Raw genomic sequence first — 12,295 nt, forward strand, 5'->3', positions numbered from 1 at the left:
GCACCTATAAATAAAATGTATTATTGTTATTATTATTATTATTGCTACTAAAAGCTACTGTAGTTGTTGGCAACATGATTGTTACTGTGATCTGTTCTGAGCTTATTTGGAATATATCACTGGGCCTCATAGACAAGGTGAAAGTTCATAATGACCTCCTTAAACCAAGAAAAGCAATGTGCTCCTTAACTTAGTTGTAGTTTTGAAATGCATTTTATTGCATAGTAATGATATAAAGATACATGCAGCCTTATCCAGTTTTCATGTTTCTGGGCAGCTGCAAAAGTCTCAGATGTATAATATTTCCCTCATGTTTTTGTAGCTTTACTGTTGACAAAGCCTCTTCAGTAGTAAGAATATAATAGCCGTAGTGTGTAGTCTGCAAAAAAACTTTTGTAGGATGAGTTACATAAGAAATGATTCTAATCAAGACGTTTGTTTTGTCTCGGTTTCTCGTAAATTTTAGTTTGTGTGCTTGTTCACGTGTTAAAATAGGTTCAAATCACAAAGATTCAGAAATACCCGCTCACGCTTTCAACAGAACAGACTTTATGTGTGCGTATGTGTGTCTAAGTGTGTGCGCGCGTGTGTGTGTGTGGGAGGAGGGTGTCAATTCTCAGGGATCCACATGAACTTTGAGACTGTGAGGTCACACACTCGCTGACAACTCAACCACCTGTTGCTACACACACGCACGCACACCCAACCACACACACACACACAAATGCTCACAGAGTCAGATATATCCACACCTTCGCTACCACATCCACATTAATTGCACACCCTCTCTCTCGTGTGACCAGTCCCTTCTGCAGACTTATAGGTATTAGTTTGCGCGACCATTACACCATAAAGATTATCTGGTTTGTTTACTTGTGCTTGTGTGTGTGACAGAATATGGTTGTGGGTTTTGTCTGAGAGTTATGTTTTCTTCCTGTCCTCTGGGTATTTCGCAGTTCTGCAGTTTGTGGTAAAACCCAAGCCCCTGACTGCCTTGTCACACAAACATGACATTCACATTAAGAGATGTGCACGAGTGCAAATACAAGTAAGCATCGTTTCATAAGGAAATGTTGTATTGTGTCAGCTTCCATTAATAAATGTGTATAGAAATTCTCACGCACGCACACATAGAATCACATCACAAAACAGTTAAATTAGTAAGATACTGATTACAGTCAACCATCATGACATGAATACATAGATTTTATTTGGCTCAAAAAGGTCACAGAACATGTTAACGTCCTCTGGCCAAAGGGCTTGCTGATATAGTGAGTTTGCTAAGAAAAGCTTTTCGGTCAAGTTCAGGTTAGGCATACCTGACCCGGTCTAAAAGAGCAGAAGCAGGTGCATTGGGGTTTTTAAGTGCGAAGGGTCACACGGCCCTTTATATACACATCACTCTCCTCCCACCCGCCTCCCCCCAGCTATATACAGAGTCATGTACCATTACGTCTCCATCACACAAAGAAAGACTTCAGCCTGACATCCAAACAGCTGCATCAAGTAAACGCCTGTAAACTCACAAGTAGAATATGAAGATCCGTCTCCCACAGCTTTAACCTCGTCAGTCCATAATTGCCACCGGGATATCTCCTGTGGTCTCTCATGGTCATGATGTCATGATGTTAATATGTATCAGGCCCTGAATGTTGTCTTTTTTTTTAAGCTTGACTTATGAAAAGGCATTTCCTGTAGTGCAGATTACTATGTAGATGTCAAAAGCACATCTAGGCATGTAATGGGAAAATGTTTACAAGTTTAAAACTAGTGTTGAGTAGCTCAGGGTAGGTAAGATCATGGAGGAAATGTAAAATGCTGTGTGAGGATCAGAGTTTCTTCTTCAGGGGCTCCTGCCACAGGTTGAAGTGCTTGCTTTGATTGTCTGGGCCAGCCCAGTTTCAGCCCAATCCAAATTCAGTTCCAGTTGAGTCAGAGTGGTTGCATTGTCTTGACTCCTCCTCCAAAACTGTTGTTCCTTTCGGGCCCAGTGCAGCTGGATTTGCGTGTCATAGAAATAATGGTCGAAAGATAAGAAATATTCCCTTCGGGCACATCTTTGACCAGCTCATGCTCAGAGAAGCTATGGCTTGATCTGTCCCTCTTCCCTGTTTGTCCACAGGTCAGCATGGTGCTTGTTCAGCACATGGAAATTAATTCATAGAACGTTCTGAACTAAAAACAACTTACACCCATTCCAAGGTGTCACTTTGTTATTGTGACAACCCAGGAGAGTCAAGAGTCAAATTCAGCCCATGTGAGCAGTGACCTGTGAGGTGCCACCTCCCGGCTGGCTACCTGTCAGTCCTAAAGTCCGAGAGTCAAACAAGAAGCCCTGCTGTCCTCCACTGAGCACGCCCAGACTGTCCGTTAAAGTCCCACTGGGAGACGAGCCAAGGAAGGGACTCTGATGACTGGCAGTGGCAGCGGCCCCCATTTTGTCAGGGCTGGCAGCAAGGCGTGGTGAAGGGGGGAATGTGTAACCGTACAGGCTGTAGGGCGGTGTGTGGAGGCGAAGACCGGCGTAACCCTGCGGGGTGGGATTTGATAGATAGCCAAGTTGAGAAGCAGGAAGAGGCAGGGAACAAAATCCTTCACCTTCATATGCTGACGGGCCCCTGGGAGGGGGGAACGGCTCCGGAGGGTTGCTGTAACGGTGGAGGGGGTGTGTGGCCCTGCTACAGGCGTAGTCAGGTGGGCTGAGTGGGCAAACCTGGAAAGGAGAGGAGCACGGGGACGTGGAGAGCAGGTGAGCTGGTGCTCCAACTCCATGAGGTCCTGGGATTCCTACAGAATAAGAAAACAGAAAAGTGAAACTCAAATCCACTTAAATAACAGACAGAATGGGAACAAGCTGGACTGGCCTACTTTCTGAGGACCCTAGGCATTGGTCATGTTGATCAGTTATCACTCCACTATCACTTAGTCTGGGGGCTATGTTTTTAGCCCAAAAGCAATCCCTGGCTATGCGTTATCTAACATAAAAATAAAAAATTTTTTAGGGCTCTGTGTACAATATTGACCCATGGTCTGGGGTATTGGAATTTTGGGTAACAAATACATGTTGTGCCTAAACCATAACCACATCTTTTTTTTTTGATAACGAAATATACGTTGTAGAAGGTAATGATTACGACAAAAGTATATTTTGCAATTTAGGGCTCTCACTATCCAGCCGGCTCCCGTTAGTTACCTTACCTTGCTTGGTCATACCAGGGATGTCCTCGAATGTGAGTGTTCGTAGAGATGGACGCCAGAATGCGTAAGACTCGACCAAGGCCTCCAAACCCATCCTGTAAAACAGTAAAACACCCACCAGCGCACATGTTAACACACACAGCATTACTGACAAATTACAAAGTCATTTGGAGCTGAACTTCCACATCCTGTTTTTGATTTGACTGACGCAGCTGTCTCTCTCTCTCTCTCTCTCTCTCTCTCTCATGAATCCATTGAGTTTAGTACACCACCCCAACCACCTGGCGGCCATCTTAGTCGCCTGTGGGGCCTCTCTTGCAGTCTCCATGGAGACCGCAGGTAATAAGGAGCATAAATGCCATGTTGTGATTGGCTGCTGCTGGTTGGGTGCTCGGAGGTAATTGCTTTCACACGGCTTTTACGGGCGAATCAGGACGAAGGAGCAGGAAGCCGCAGCAACGATTTATGAGGTGGGACTCCCCCACCCCAAATCTGAGTCTCCCTCCTCCTCTAGGTGGGGCACAGGGTTGCTGTGGCGGGGTAATGCGAGTGCTCTGTTACCCCTCGTTAGCGTGAGGATAAAAGTCCTCCCCCCCGCGGGGTTGTAGCCACGGTGATAATTTAGACAAGCTGCCCGGAGCGGTCCTGTGTGCTCCAAAGCAGCCTATCAGAGCCGAAGTTTATTTAGCAAACTGCTTAACTCTTCCTGTAATATTTAAGGGGAGTTTTTTTTCAGCCTTCCTGAGTTTAACTTTTATAGGGTCAGCTGTCAAGGTCCCTGGGTTATCCAGTTTGCCGTTCTCTACCTACCTCCCTTTCAAACTTTCTGTCTCACACACTCCCTCTCCTTCTCTCTCTCCTGCCCTCACCCCTGCTCTCCCCTCCTCTCTAATGATTTCTGTGAGGCCTCAGGGGAGTGGCCGTTCGGAGACTGTTGGAGTTTTACTGCTGTGTTGTTTTAATGCTGTGTTTATATATGTTTAGAAATGTGTTTATACAGATTTTCTTCAGGACACTCTCGACTTTTATTATTTTGCTGTTGATGTTTATGTTCCTTAGGCCGGCTGGAATCTGACGCTCCATTTATGTTTGCAGTCGAGGTTCCTTTTTTTTTTTCCTCTCAAAGCATGTGCCCGTAACTATGCAACTGTAGGAATTAATTTGCCTTTAAAGTTAGCACATTTAAATGAAAATGTATCACCAACTAACCATATAAAAGCCAGTGCCACGTCTTTTGAGTTTCGCCAATTTCTTTTCTGCCGTTTAGGATAGATTTAATTGGAGGCCGTTGCACATTTTCCATTTGAAAAAAAATAAATAAATACATAGCTTTACTCCCCATAAAATCAGACTGAAATAAGTAGTGACAAAAACCACGACCAGGCCAGAATATAATGCAGCCATGCATCCCACACTACCCCTAATGCACTAGATAATGTGAAAATCTCTGCGGTTGAAATGAACTCACCGGTTTCTGCCAGAGTCTCTGAAGCCTTTGGCAAATGGGTTCCTGTCAATTTTCAGCCTTGTAATCTGAAAAGCAAAATAAGACTCTAATTATTTTCAAAAATCTTGTTATTACAAAGTCCAAGATAACACACACACTGTGTAATGGAAGACTTTTTCCAGCCAAAATAATTTTGTTCTCTGTAATCTTTCAATCACATCTTTAAATAAATACATTCGTGTCCACAGTGAGCTGTCCTTTGTGCTGTTTGCATGCATGCGTTTTCTTGCACATGTATGTGAATTCTGTGTGGTTGTGGGGGCTGCCATAGGGCCGCTTGAGGCTGTGGGTGGCGTTTAAGGCCCAGATCTGTGACCCGCATCCAAAAGGACTTTTATAGGTAACGCCACCATGTTCTGACTCCAGCCATCATGTGCTGTGGGCCAACCTCAGCTAACATCCTACTTCAAAGCTCACACTAACTGGTCCAGTGCAAAAATCCAACAAAACCAATCAACTTTTTCTTTTATAAAATTATGACACACTCAAACAATAAACGAGTAAAAAAAAGTAGTGAGTAGTGACTAGAGTGAGTAGCACTGTCATTTTTTTTTTTTTTAGCAGTTAGTCCAATAAGTTTTTCATCGGCAGAACTGGTTAACCACTCTCTAGGAAAACATGCACAGATTTACAGTCACAGTCAGAGAGGGTTCAACATGAAGTTCTCATCATACAAAAATTTAAAGAGCTTCTCTAAATATATTGTTTTTCATTTTATGTTGCTGCAGTGTGACCAGCAGAAATTTATTTTCAATTTTTATCAATCAAGCAACAACAAACAGTACAAAACTACATTATCTGTAGTGGAAATGTGGGGTTGTCGGTTGAGGCGGCTGTTACATTGGAAAATATGTGGCAGTTCGGTTGTGCTACCTGTTGGTTCTGATATGCTGTGACGGTGGTGAACACAGTCTCTGGGAAGGAGAAGGTGCGGGTGCCTTCCCCGGCAGGAATGGCTTTCACTGGGGACAGCTCCTCTCCACACTCCTTACGGATTACATGGACCCGCGGCTGGTACTTGTGCATAGAGTGCAGAATGATCTGAGCAAGGAGGAGAAAATGACTGATTGAGTCTTGACTTACACAACAGCACTTTAATGTTAGTCATAAAACATGATTGTGGGAAATTAAATTGCACTCCTGTTGGTGCATAGATACATGCACCTGCACACACACACAAACATGCACAAAAATGCACCGCACATTACAGAGCTTATAATGTCAGAGCTTTTTTCACCTTAACAAGAAAATGTTGGGCATCTTGCATTAATTACACAATGCAGCATAAAAACGCAATTGCAGGATTTTATTGCCTTGTAAATGCAACGTTTTAATGATAACATATGCAGAAATATTTAAAGAATACTGCAGAATTATCACAACAAATATAAAATCTTAATTTTGAATTATATTATAATGTAGATGAAGCACGCTTAAAGTATCCACAGTGAGGCTGCTTAAGTAACAAATGTATATTATAAAAAAAAATATCCTATATTATTATAGTATTATGTCGTGATACATACATGTCCCTGGTCATCCAGCTCGTTATTGGTCAGTTTGAGTTTGTCGAAGCTGACAACCTGACGCATCCACGTCTCTCCTGAGGCAGGGGAGTCCGGGTGGATGTATACTCTAGGAGGCACAGGGGAGTCCGCATTCCCCGCTACCATCCACTTGGAGCTGTGATACACGTACCTTCACAATTCACACACATACAGGAAGAGTCAGCGCACTGTTCGTTTGATTTTTAAACATTGTGTGTGTTTTGTTTTTTTTTGTTTTTTTTTTTAGTTGAAACTGGAGGTCTATTATAAAAAACTATATTTTATTATTCAACTCAGAACTGCAATCTTTAGATTGCAGCTCTTTTTGTGAAACTAAAATTATGCAGTTTTAAACAATTACATCGGACTGAAAAAAAAATTATATCGAAGCTACATTTTATATGAAATTATATTACAGAGCCAGTAAGTCGCATTTTAAAGCAGGCTCAGAGTAATTTTTAATGTTTTATCTATAATCAGTTGAATATGTCTTGGGTTAAGACGATGCGAATACACAGCATGTTGTAGGGTTAATAGCGTACGGCAACAAATTTTTACAAACACTAATCCTTAGTGTGTTTGAAGGTGTATAGGCTACTGTGAATCACCAGCTTTTAGGGGTAAAAACCTGCAGAGTTCAGGCTACATCCTCTGCCCAGCTCTGCGTGCGTTGGGGCCCAAAAATGTGGAAATCAACTGCTCTCTACGCTCTATCTTGTCAGTCTTACCGAGTAATATGCTCTGTTTATATAGTGTGTTCACATATAAACGGGTTTTGATAGTTTGAAATGATAGGTCTGTAAAGTATAGCATGCAAAGACTTGGCTGCATGAAACAACACGCCGTTTTCTTCGGCTTTATAACGACGTTTGTTGGTTTGACCTTGTAGGGTGGAGAGGTTAGGCGTCCAAAAGGCCCTTTCCAAAAGGGACGGCAAAACCGCCGTGACAAAACACCGGTGCCAAGCGCCATTTGTGGAGAGAGGAGCTGGGATTTGCACAATTGAAAAATCTTGGGCTGTCGTATATGGAGTCTAAATAAAGACTACATGCTAACGAAAATGACTGTGCCATCCACATTCTTATAGGACATGCGTGTGAGGTTGGTAATTTACAAAAGATTTTTATTTTATTTTGCCTTTTGTCGAATGGCTTTTTAAAAATCCATAAAACGACCACAAGGTTTTTAGTAGCTAGTTGTGCCATCGTGGTATGTACTGCAGTGTGTGAGCATATACTTTGTGCATCTTACCTATATCGTTTGTTGTCCACGGGGATTATATCCATGGCAATGTAATACTGCTGATGTGGGTCCAAGCCCGTAATCTTCACACGCATAGCGGGGAACATCCGCCTGACAGGAAAACCAAATAAATCTTCTGCACTGGAGATTTCAGCCAAACACAATACACTCTACAGACATTTTTAACTAGTAGTATAATAATAATAATAATAATAATAACAATAATAATAAGAAGAAGAATTCGGTCCAAAGCCAGTCATTGATTTATCCTGATAGATATATTAAACATTTTACGCATCATTTTCTTTAGCCCCGATATAGCATAATAATCTCTCTACTTCTTTTATTTCCTTCTTTTTCATCTAATATTAGGCTGACCATAGACGTGTGAACTCTATTTTACCGTCCGGCCTTGGTGATAATCATCTCCGTGCCAATCTCGTGGAACCGTTTCCACAGGTCTGATCCTTGCAGGTCCACGCGGGTCTCCTCTCCAGTGCCGGTTACCGGCGCCGTGCACAGAGCTGCGGGCTGCGGGCTCTCCAGCAGCGCGTCCTCGCTCTCAGCTGCATCGTAACGAAACAAGATTTACTTTTTTTTTAGTAGGCCTATTTATTTTGGTAACAGCAACAATCAAAGCATCATACACTTAGCAAGGCATTGCACTTCGATTTGAGTTCGACTCATATACGTCTGAAATGTGAATAAAAACAATAGCATTACAGCAGACCTACATTTGACGTCTAAATAAATAACCAGAGACTTATGATCAACTATATTGTCACAAATACCCAACTCAGGGAAGTACTGCTATAAAAGCACTTTTTACAACATTATATCATATTTTTAAAGATTAAAAAGTTAAGTAATTCTGTGGTTGCATTCGTTCAATCCTTGTGCCCACAGTCTGTTACAATATTATAGTTATGAGTGTTTGTAAAAATTAAGATTTAACCTACACTTATTATTCAATATGTATCAGCCTAACACAACCAGTTTTGTGGCTGACCTCAGATATAAGCCCCAGGAGGAAGTGCATCATGATTTTCATCATCAGCACTTGGGTCTAAATCTATTTTAACATTGAGGATGTGTTTACAGGGCACACTAACAGCAGTGTTTATGTGTCTCACCGCTGTTGTTATTTGCGCTGTTCAACAGGCCTCCCCAACTAGTGGAAATTTATGGACAATAGACGTGGGCCTAACAAGCCAAACTAACGCAGAAACGACTCCTCGGCCAAACGCATTTTAAACACGCAGCAGATTTAAGTCCCAATTTGTCGGGGCCAGCCGGTTTACGCTCTCTGCAGACCTCTTGGTATCCTTTCCGTGGCAGTTTCCCTGCCTTTATACGCTGCTAATTGGCGTGTTTATGATTGCAACACAACTCATAAAGCCTCTCACATTAGTCACACTCACACCGCTCATATTTACTAGACCAGGGCAGTGATATGATATCACATTCCCATTGAAAAGCTCAGACTAAAGCGTATCATTGCTTTAGTTTTGAATCTGCTGTTTATTTGTTGCTGCATTTGCATTCGCAGTAAACAGAAGAGAGTGTGCGTAATCCTGATGAAAATAAAATAAAATCTGCTTTTGATTAAAAACACCAGCCAGTCCAAGGTAGGAGGTTTTTCCCTTAAAATATAGCATCAGAGCAACACATTTTTTCGGCCTATGGTTGATCGAATAATTAGAAGCAAATACAACCAGTCAATAGTTTCAGTGACAAAATGATAGGGCATGATTTAATATCAGTGCGCACTGCTAAATTGATAATATTTCTTTCTAAATGCAGGTATGGTAATGTCATTATTATTATTAGTTATTCACTTACGGGATCCGTCACATTCAGCCTCGCTGCCCCGGTCGCTGGTGCACGCTCTATCGGCCCTCAGTCCCGGGCTCCCGGTTAGATCAGACACATCCGTACCGTCCTCGTAGCCGGGAGACGCTGCATCCTCCTCGGCCGTCCTGCGCCGTTTTTCCGCTCCGATCAACGCTTCCACGGAGAATGCGTGCGCTTTGACACTGAGCGCACACGGCGAGCGCCGCTTCTCTGCCATTTCTCTCGGTCTCGGGGACGGAGAGGAGCGATGAAGGAGACGGCGTCACGAGTTTGCAGGGAGCAAGAAAAGTTCAAAACCCCGGCAGTCAAAGAGAGAAGGAATCCACGACGGGAGCTCCGTGCTATCGGTAGGACAGTCTCTCTGTCCTTGAGCCGAACAGCAGTGGAGACAGAGGGACCTGGGACGAGCTGCGACAGCGTCTCCGTTATCCGTAGGTGCCGTGCGGACTTTTGGAGAGTGTCAACAACTGAGCTTAGAGGAGAGCCGGGGAGAGGGACCTGTCAATCACAACGCAGAGCAACCAATCACGAGTGATCACAGCCCCCCGGAACATTTCCCAGGTCCCGCCCGCCGTGGGGGCCGCTCGTGCCGCCTTATGTGGTAAAAGAAGAGCTGGTGAATGAATCATATCTTCAGGCGGAGGAGCGCGAGGAGCGTCTGTCCGGGGCATTGCGCGCATTTTCACACACCGGTCCGACATGCTCTGCATATCTGGCCATTAGTGCCTAACGCACGGTGGTCACTTGGGGGCTCCATCGTAGAAAGAAGCATATCCCACACAGCATTAAGCTGCAGATTGAAGAATTACCTCAAACGCTTTTTGCACATACGATAATTTAAAGTGACTGACTAAAATAAATGTAGTTACCAAATGTAAAGAACAAGTCGCGATTCTCTTTGTTCTTTTGTTCTTTTGCGTGTGTGTGCCTTTCAAAATAAGTTTTGCAATTTTGAAGTCTACATGCCAAGTTGTCATGCAGCATGTTTCATATCTGAGGAACCTGTTTCGGACAGTAACACGCAGCACAAACTTTGTCGCACTATAGCAAACTTAAATTTTTTCAAAGTGTAGTTGTATATAAATGTATGACTTTAAGCCTAGCCCTAGTCTAGTCCTTGTCTCACTGCAAATGAAGTGCCCAACTGAAAAAAGAAAATGCCTACTGCACCACACAAAGGCCCAGCGATAAATCACATACATACACATCTATAGGCCACTTACGGGCTAGTGCAATAACAAATATATGATAAGTGCATTAAATGTTTATTTTTAAAATGTGAATTTAATTATGCTGGCCATAATTTAGCTGACCCAGTCTGTGCGCTTTATTTTGAGAAAATGTATCTGCGTAATAAAACATCCCAAATATGTTATAATTTCAAACTTGGAGTCATACAGGCCTAAACTGAATTCACTGAATGCATGGTCTGGTTAGGACGTGCTAGTTACGGAATCACAGAAGTGATATAAAATACATCCAGCTGAAGTGGGTTAAGAGATTAGTCGGAGTCTCTCACCACGTTTGGAAATAATCTTCCACACTTTCAAGGCCGCGTAAATGAGCGTGTGGTCACGCCGGGAATGCGTGTTGGTGCGTAGGCCGTTAAGATATGGAGGGATGAAGCTGGCTATAAATAAACAAGGCACTGAGGCCAATTGTGTGTGCGGGTTTCTTAATTTCTTGATGACCGTTTTAAGAACTGGTAGATTCCTTTGAACACACCAACTGACCGCAGAGCAGCTTAATATGCGCGGCTGGAATGTCTGGATCCAACCTGTGACTTAATTAATCTGCCTGTTTGTTAATTGTTACGGAATTTGACCATGTGCAATGTTATTATTAACATCAGGACTGAATTATTTGACGTTTCCTCCGCTGGAATTGTGAAGCTCGAGGCCTCGGCTCGCTCGTTGGTTAAATAAACAACGTGTCGTCGTCGTTTATTGGCATAAATTCAGCCTAAATGATTGGACGTCAAGGAGAAGCTCGTGCCCCACGTCCATGGGGCTTATCAGATCAAAGGTTCCGCGTTCCGCTTCCCTTTCTATTTTTCTAAAAGTCGCGTTACTTTGTAATTCCGTGAGAATTAAATAGGTTACGGTTTGTTTTGAATAAAATTCACTTTCAATCCAACATGACACTAATTTGGACATAAAAAGCCTGCACGCTTACAGAAGTGTTTAATCTCTCAGACAATACAAAATGACAGATAATTATTATTAGAATATAGAACAGCGGTTAGTAATGGCACCACGTTGTTTTGTCTTCATAAAATTTAAATGAATGTTGAGTTTATATAGTAAATTATCAAAAACCTAAAACCTAAAACTTTTAGTAATATTTGCGCTAAACTTCGTGTTATACTTAAGAGATTAATTTTCATTGTTTTGTTATTATTTCTGTGTTTTCGTAATTGATTGGCGGTGCATTAATATCATTCAATATAGCTAATCTTTAACAAAATACTGATTGGCTCAAGACATTTCTGTTCACATTATTTTATGGGAAAACGCTAAAAGTTCTTAAAAGGCGAACAAAATACGCACAAATGCCGCCATCTTGGAAATTATAGGACCACTCCGTTCAGTATTATAATAACGTCGTTTAATAACAACAAAAATAAAATAATGGTAATTTCATATTTGAGCTGCATTTCCCTTTTTATTTTTTTAATTTTTAGAAAAAAACTAATACTGCATGAAACTGATAAAAAAAAAGCAACAAGCCTTTAACCATAACATTTTAGGTAAGTGGTTCGTAATAGCCAAGACTCTGGGTCTGATTAGGCCGCATAACTGTAAATAGGCGTATAGCTTTTATAGCCTCATGATAAACCTGGCTTCAATCAGTCATCGCCAAGAAACACGAGAAAAAACATTTCGTTGTCTTTAAATATATACAGGATAATAATAAAAAAATATATATTGATAGGTAATTCTTATGT

At 42.1% G+C, this 12,295-nt stretch overlaps 1 protein-coding gene across 1 annotated transcript; it reads right to left on the reverse strand.

The window, feature by feature from the left end:
* Positions 1-1,409: 1,409 nt before the first annotated feature.
* Positions 1,410-9,757, reverse strand: tbx18 (T-box transcription factor 18). The gene is made up of 8 exons (XM_084559758.1): positions 9,337-9,757; positions 7,898-8,060; positions 7,504-7,605; positions 6,232-6,403; positions 5,579-5,746; positions 4,667-4,731; positions 3,199-3,293; positions 1,410-2,787 (listed from the first exon to the last, which is right to left on the reverse strand). The coding sequence occupies exons 1-8, from the start codon at positions 9,563-9,565 to the stop codon at positions 2,249-2,251; spliced, it is 1,533 nt and encodes a 510-aa protein (XP_084415884.1). The 5' UTR covers positions 9,566-9,757; the 3' UTR covers positions 1,410-2,248.
* Between the last annotated feature and the right edge of the window lie 2,538 nt (positions 9,758-12,295).

Source organism: Chelon labrosus (assembly GCF_963514085.1).
Source record: "Chelon labrosus genome assembly, chromosome: 14".
In the NCBI taxonomy this organism is placed as follows: Eukaryota; Metazoa; Chordata; class Actinopteri; order Mugiliformes; family Mugilidae; genus Chelon; species Chelon labrosus.